The sequence below is a fragment of the Zingiber officinale genome, chromosome 8B (assembly GCF_018446385.1).
Source record: "Zingiber officinale cultivar Zhangliang chromosome 8B, Zo_v1.1, whole genome shotgun sequence".
In the NCBI taxonomy this organism is placed as follows: Eukaryota; Viridiplantae; Streptophyta; class Magnoliopsida; order Zingiberales; family Zingiberaceae; genus Zingiber; species Zingiber officinale.
Window position 1 is genome coordinate 5,374,870 of NC_056001.1, and position 7,879 is coordinate 5,382,748.

A 7,879-nucleotide genomic window follows, 5' to 3' on the forward strand; every position below is an offset into this window, starting at 1 on the left:
TATGATTAAGGATTTAGCTCAATTGTGAAATTGTGTTTTAATTTAAAGAATGATTTTTTATTATGATGAACAAATAGAACTTTCAGTTTTATTATCAGTCTAATGATAACTATGAAATATATAAGATTTTCATCGTATTTTTGACTACATTTGACCTACTTTTACATGCATAATTAGAGATAACTTGATTCTATACTTCATTTTTATGTTTTATTATTCTTAGATACTACTCTTGTTTATTATGGATGACAGGAGTAAAAATTTACATGCATAATTAGAGATAACTTGATTCTATACTTCATTTTTATGTTTTATTATTCTTAGATACTATTCTTGTTTATTATGGATGACAGGAGTAAAAATTAAAGCAATACAGGGAGCAAAAAGACCAAGGCATGGAGCCCTGTTTACCATGAGCGACCATGGCCAGCGCCACGGCTCATGGCAGGCTCTACCGTCTTGCCACGGGCAACTGTAACCAGTGCCACGGCTCATGACAGCCTCTGCCGCCAAACCACGGATGGTCGTGGCCAGTGTCACAACCCATGGCAGACTTTGCTGCCACACCACAGCTTGGCCTTGGCAGACTCGACCGCCACACCACGGGTACTCGTGGCTATCTGATTGCGCAACGCCTCGCCACAGGTGGTCGTGCCCAGCGACACGACCCGTGGTGAGCAACCAACCCAAGTGACTATAAATGACGATTCATTCATCAAAACTAGGGAGCTTAATTTGGGGTTGTCCAAGGACCCCCAAGTCGGCGGAGGATTCTTTGAAGCTATTCCAAAGCCATCTACGCACCAAAGAGTCATCAGGAGTATCTAGGAGGAGGATTTTTCAAGCAATCTGAGCATTTTCTTTCTTTTCTCTGCTTTATTTGATTTTAAAATTGTTTGATTGCTATTGTTAATCATGTTTGTTGGCTATAACCCCTTGATTATGGGATAATTTACTGGAGTCTAGGGTTAGGGAGTAATTCCTATGTGATGTAAACACTTTGCTTTGATCTATGCATGCTTTCTATCTTGCTTCTATGATGTGTTGGATTATGGTCCTGATCTACTATTTTAGCATGATCTCAATGCCAAAAGTACAAGATTCGTATCCCATGAGAGTTCGGAGATAAACCAAAAGGAAAATCCGACCCTCAGACTCGTAGACAGCCGAGACGCAGAGAGTTGGATACGAAAGTGCTACTTAACTTTTCGCGAGGAACCCTAGGCAATCATAGAACTTACTAGATCATACCTAATACGTTAGACGCGCACTTAAGGTTGGTATGTCGCTGTAGAAGCAAAAGTTCACATCGGATACCTTAGGATTGTCTACCTACACAAACTAATATTGAGGACAAGAATTAAAACATAGATCAAGTGTTTACTTGCATTGAAATAAAACTGAAGTCCTATGATCATTCTCTTTGATTGTCTTTTCCTTTATCTACTTGCTTTGATCATATTTTGGCTTACTTTTGTGACCTCTTCAGATTCCCTCTCTCTCACTCTCTCACTCTCTCACTTTTTTTCACATTTAGATTTTGATTTGCAATCATGACAACCAACACTTTTGATTTTATCTAGGCCGTTAAGTTTGATTGGTAATCTAGTACTTGATCCCCAGTCCCTGTGAATTCAATTTTATTATTACTTGACAACACTTTCGTGTAGATTTACCACAAATCATGTTACTCAATGGTCCTTAATTAATATTAACATTTATAGTGTACAATATTAATATATATATATATTTTTATAAAAAAATAAATTTAAATTGGTTAAATAATAACATTAATATTAATAAAATAAAATAGCACTTAGATTTACTTCCCTCGCACTCCCGCCCCAACATTTTACATTCCCTCTTTATGTCGATTACTCTCCTTCCCCATTACCTTACCTTACACTCCCACCCTATTTCATTGACTATTCTTCTCTTCGTTGCTTGTGTCGTTGTTTCCACGACTATCAATTGGGTCGTCTCTCAATTTCCTTGCAAGCCTGTGTCATCGCATCTAACCATTATAATAGACTCTTCTTTGTGTTGCCTTGCAAGCCTATGCTGTTGCTTCTCCACCCTAGCCGATTTCTAGGTTTCCAAGGTAGTTTTTTTAGCTTAGTTTTAGAGTAGTTTTTCATCTTAATTTTATAGTTCAGAGGATGAGGGTTTGCTTTGGACATGTTCAAAGATTTAATTTTGTTTGGATTTGAACATGAGTCTTTTCTACTTTTATAAAGATCATGGGGATTTGCTTTGGGTTTTAACTCTCTTTTTGTGGTAGCATCAAATACAAGTATTGTGGTTGTTTGAATGTGAATTTTTAGCATTTTAGCATCTTATGCATGCAGATAGAGTTCTAGAAGCACCTTTTGGTATAAATCTGAGCTACCAGAATTGGTCCCTATACATTTAAGTATTATAATTTTAAATTTTTGTGTGCTAGGTTCTTCCTTCATCTATACTAGCAGCTTGTACTTAGAATGGAAACATACTTGTATCTAAATTAGAATTTCTTTTAGATGAGATATTCAAATTTTCTTTGACTAATGGTGCATGGAGTCAGTGGTTGACACATAATTTGGATAGATTGAATAAGCATTTAGATTGAGTGGATAAAATATCTTGTATTTTTTTAGTGCCCTATGTCTATTCAAAGATAGATGGAATATATCACCACCCCCAATTACAATATTTATTTGTTTTGTATCTTTGTGATTAACATCATACAATTCTATATTGTTATTTTTAGGTAACTTTCGAAAATAGCAAACAAAGGAATACAAAAGCTAATCCAAAATAGCTAAAGATGAGTACCAGAGGAGAAGATGATGAAAATGAATCACAAGACAACATTTTATTCACCATTGAAGATACAAAATGATACACAAAATGAGAAGGTTAATGACCAAGGTGAAAATTATTTTTGGATATAAACAGTGAATAATTTTTGCAGCACTAAGTGAAAATTATATTTTTCAAATGAAAATGAGGTCATCTCTTCATCCCAAGCTCAACAAAGAAGACGTGGCAAGATTATTATGAGAGATATTCATGAATTACACCCCGATCATGTGCTAGTAGTAAAATTTAATAAAAGGGGATAGCCTTATGGGGTGATCTTCAACTGACACGTGTAAATTTTATTAGGATTATTGCATGGAATGGACGTGTACTATTGCCTCTAAACTTTTTAGATTAAATAAAAATGCCGATAAATAAGTTAAATGATGCATGAAAACTTGTTACTATAAGTTGACAAGTGTTTTCAATTTTGAATTTAAAGCATGAACATATTTCATTTTATGTTTATAGGCACATTTCCGTATCCCCAATTGACATAGAAGAGTTATAATGCAAATATTGGGGGCCACATGAAGATGGTGGAGGACTGAAGTGAATGCTATAACATATGATTCAAATATTCCACTAGAAGAGCTTGTTGCAATATGACCCATTCCTCATGGGCTGACGCTTCAAATTTGGAAAGTTTTATATAACTATTGGAAGTTTACTGAGATGCAGTTAATATTAATTGCTTTCGATATATGTTTATAGATGTTATAATTTTATTATAAATTTTTATGTCAGAGAACTTCAAAAATCAATAGAGAAAATACAAACAAAAAGAAAGAGACTCATGCACAGGAACACACTAGTATTTCATCATTGGAATATAAGTTTGTAAAAATCAAAATTATTTCTTTTCTTTCTTTCAGTTAGCTTCTCACTGCTCATTTACTATTTTACACTTTAATGCTCTTATCCTTGAAGTTCTAAGGTTTTATGGGATTCTAGATATTGATTACAATGAATATAATGTATATAGTTAGCTTTTGGTGGAATGTGTAAATTTGCAATATAAGTTGTTGCGCAGATATACAAATTTATGTTGTTAATATTTGGTATTAAATGTGAATTTGTTATCATATTAATCTCAAGAGAAGTAGAAAACTAAGTCATATTGGAACACAACAATTGAGTTGAGGAAATATGTGAATTTTCTTCCTTTGATGATGAGGCAAAACGAGCCGCGGTAATAATATATTTCACTTTTTAAGTTTACTTTTATTTTTTTCATTTTATTAATAATTTATTTAATTGTTAGAATTTATTTAAAGAGACTATGGATCATCACCTAGATAAACCTAAAGGAACACTGCTGGATTTTCGGATACATATTTTAAAAATTTGTTTTAAAAAACAAACAATAGAACTTTAATAATTTCCTAAATTATTACAACTAACATATCACACACATACAAGATGCACACATGCGCTAGATATAACCATAGATCAAAGTGTTCATTTAGGAATTATACATGCGAGTTCATAATCGAACCTGATAGAGAGTGTTTGCCAACCTTGCAAGCCTAACCTTTATCGAAATCAACGAGCAAGCTTACCAAAGTTTGCCTCTATCGATATCTATGTCGCACGGTCAATCACAGCTTCTACAAGTCGTCTTTATGCATGCATGTATCGGTTTAGGACCGTCTATAAAAAATATTCACAAGCAGTTAATAATCACTTCTAAAGGTATGCATTAGAAGTGGCTGGATGGTTTAAATCACCGGTTAGTTTTAAAACCGCTTCTAAATTAATTTTTTTTTTTAGTGTTCATATTTATAAATATGTCATTTTCAAAATAGAACATTGAATTGTAATATAATTTTAATATAATTATCAAACAATAGTTTACATTGACAAAATAGAATTGTAATATAATATTTTCTTACACATTGTCATTGATCAATCAAGAAAAGAAATCTGTATAATCCGTGTAGACAACCATCACACTCCTCACTTGATGCTTCCCGTCCGACCAAATGACCGTCGCCGGCACCGTCGAGTTCCCTGGCAATGGCCCGCCTGAAACCGACACAGTGAACTGCCTCTTCTCCTTCAACTCCGAAAACTTCAACTTTCTAGGATTCACCACCACATTAAGTCTGTGATGAGCCCAGACCTCCGCCTTGTACCTGCAGCGTCGGGCGCCGCCGACGTTGGTCACTGTTCTCAAGAACTTCGCGGCGAAGGCTTTACCGGACTGAACATGTAAGGCCATGGAAGGGTAATTGAGATCCCTCGCCGTTCCATTGCTGCTGGCAGAGCAGGAACTGGCGTCGCCGGTGACGATCCTGATCATGGTTTCGTTGTAGCCTGAGTTACAGAGCATTTGCACGTAGTCACTGGCACCAGCGTCGTAGACAAGACCTGGGTGGACGGCCTTCACCGGGTTCAATTGCCCGGCTCCATACGATAATTCGTCTTGGCGGGCCGAAGGATACATCGGTTTGGCTGTATAAAGCATGGACGACAAATTAAAATGAGAAATTTCGCTAGCTTCAAAAAACAGGGTTGAAGAACAAAGGTATATATAATGCTTAGTCATGAGACCTGTCGTCATGAGCGCCGACATGATGGCTGCCGGCGACCAATTTGGGTGGAAAGACTTGACGTAGGCGGCGGCGCCGGTTACGTGGGGGCAAGCCATGGAAGTGCCCGAGATTATGTTGTACTTTACGACCCTTGTGTCGATGATGATGCCTGACACTGGTGCAACCCGTGACCAGGCGGCCAAAATGTCAATTCCTGGAGCACTTATATCAGGCTGCATATGCAAACATAAACACTTCCAAGTTGCAATAAAAATATATATATGCCAAAATAATCGAACTGAATGATGAATTAATGACCTTGAGGATGTCAGGGGTGATGGTGTTTGGGCCTCTCGATGAGAACGAAGCAACCAGGGGAGCCTCGGAGTCAAAAACTTCTTCGCTTTTGTGGATGTTGGCCACGGGATTTCTGGCCAAGATCATATATATTCACGGATTAATGCTACTACCTACGATTTCTATTTATGAAATATTATAAATAAACACTCACTTAGTGTTGTTTATGTAGCTCAAAAGTTTGAGCCCATCCAAGGAACTGACTGTAATGAATGGAACTGGGTATAAGTAGGAAATGTCAAGTGAAGAGTCATCTATAGATATCAATCCTTTAATGCCTGTACTAAAAATTTCGTCAGAGAAGTACTTGCAGAGAACAATCTTCCCTTTCACCATGTTTATATCTGGCAAAGCAGTGCAATCCCTGAAACAGCAATAGACAAGTTTGATAATTATTGAATATATCATTCCGCATATATATATAGCATTATCTTCATACCCTGGTGAAGTAGTTGCATTTCCCTGCAAGTAGAACAAGGGATGATCATCCCTATTTTTTGTCGCAAACGTGTTGACAGAAACTCCCTGCATTTTCCCACCGAGATTAATAATAATTTCTTATTTTCATGCAACATGATCTACGAATAACACATAAATAAGACTACGTACTAACACAAGTTTTTTGCATTAATTGATTACTCACCAAAGTGGACACATGGTCTCCGGTGACCACCTTGTCTATGATGTGCCTATCGATGCTGCTCGCAGTCGCGACCAACATCCACGGTGCCACGTTGCAGACTGTGCCATGGTATGGCCCTGCATTCCCTGCAGAGGTCGACGTCAAAATCCCGTTCGCCATGGCGTGGAAGGAGCCAATAGCTATCGAGTCCCGGAAGTAATCCGCGGCGGTGGAATGGCCGACAGACAAGGAGATGATGTCGACACCGTCGGAGATCGCATCGTCAAATGCCGCCAAGATGTCTGGATCTGTGCACCCGAACGACCAGCACACCTTGTATATTGCGAGCCTTGCCAACGGCACTGCCCCTCGGGCCATGCCCTTGGCGAGGCCGTAGAGGTTGGCGTGGGAGACGGTCCGGCCAGCGGCAGTGGATGCTGTGTGAGTCCCGTGACCTTCAAAGTCGCGTGGAGATGGCTCGCTCAACTTGTAATCACCTAAAAATCTATTGTAGTAGCGCGCCCCGATGATTTTACTTAATTAATAATTCAATCAATCAAAAATTTATATTAGTAACAATTTTAAATCAAGTCAAATATATAGATATTGCAAATGATCAAATTTTATCAGTATACTTGTTGCATGTCATATTTACACAAGCACCCTTCCATTTCCTAGGCGGAGGCCTCAATCCTTGATCGTTGAAAGACTTGGATTCCGGCCAGATTCCACTATCGATCATTCCGATGATGACATCACTTTCCAGTATGGGATTCTTGTTTACTCTTTGCGGGAAGTTGAGGAAATCCCATGATCTCGTCGTGTGAAGCTTCAACGTTTTACTACGAAACACTGAAACTATTCCCTCCATTTCTACAATATAATTAATTCGTGTTAAATTGTCATTAATTTATAACATATCTACAATTCAAACTATTCCCTCCAATGGAAATTATACCGCTCAATTTTTTTGCCTCATCTATCGAAAGTTTGGCAGCAAATCCGCTGAAACTCCTTTGGTAGCTATACACCAAAGACTCACTAGGCGAGCTGCATTATCAATTATTTTAGTCTTAGAATTTGATAAAATATATAATATTTATATATACATCAATTTATTACCTGTTCACAAGAATTTCTTTAAGCAAATTAAGATGGAATTCATAGGTTGGGTACTGGGATGAGTGTTGAGCTCCCATATACACAATATATACCTACAGGATGACATTCATGTATGGTAATATTAATTGTAATAATACAGATTAAAGAACACTTTTCAAAATGCAAATTTACAAACTTCGGAATTACCTTTCTTTCTTCATTTGAAGATGCTGACGTAAAGAAAAGAATAAAGGATACGAAAAAGGCAAGAGAAATTTGATGCGAAAGTAGAGAAGTCATTACTCTTCCGATCCTATGAGTTTCTGTCAATGTCCATCAAGGTACATGGAATTTTATAATGGATGCCAACTAATGGAGAGTTTAGGATTAATGGACATGATGAATTACATTGTCAGTTGTC

At 37.2% G+C, this 7,879-nt stretch overlaps 1 protein-coding gene across 1 annotated transcript; it reads right to left on the minus strand.

The window, feature by feature from the left end:
* Positions 1 to 4,753: 4,753 nt before the first annotated feature.
* On the minus strand, positions 4,754 to 7,556 carry LOC122015753 (cucumisin-like). Its single transcript, XM_042572774.1, has 9 exons — positions 7,480 to 7,556; positions 7,316 to 7,407; positions 6,993 to 7,230; positions 6,379 to 6,892; positions 6,175 to 6,260; positions 5,890 to 6,099; positions 5,697 to 5,808; positions 5,398 to 5,611; positions 4,754 to 5,298 (listed from the first exon to the last, which is right to left on the minus strand). The coding sequence occupies exons 1-9, from the start codon at positions 7,554 to 7,556 to the stop codon at positions 4,754 to 4,756; spliced, it is 2,088 nt and encodes a 695-aa protein (XP_042428708.1).
* Between the last annotated feature and the right edge of the window lie 323 nt (positions 7,557 to 7,879).

Excerpts from the sequence above, each read along its gene's own strand:
- LOC122015753 (XM_042572774.1), bottom strand. The coding sequence starts at position 7,556 with ATGGGAGCTCAACACTCATCCCAGTACCCAACCTATGAATTCCATCTT. Across the intron at positions 6,261-6,378 it reads GAGACCATGTGTCCACTTTG|GGAGTTTCTGTCAACACGTT; the intron begins GTGAGTAATCAA and ends GGGAAAATGCAG. Across the intron at positions 5,809-5,889 it reads AGCTACATAAACAACACTAA|AAATCCCGTGGCCAACATCC; the intron begins GTGAGTGTTTAT and ends GATCTTGGCCAG.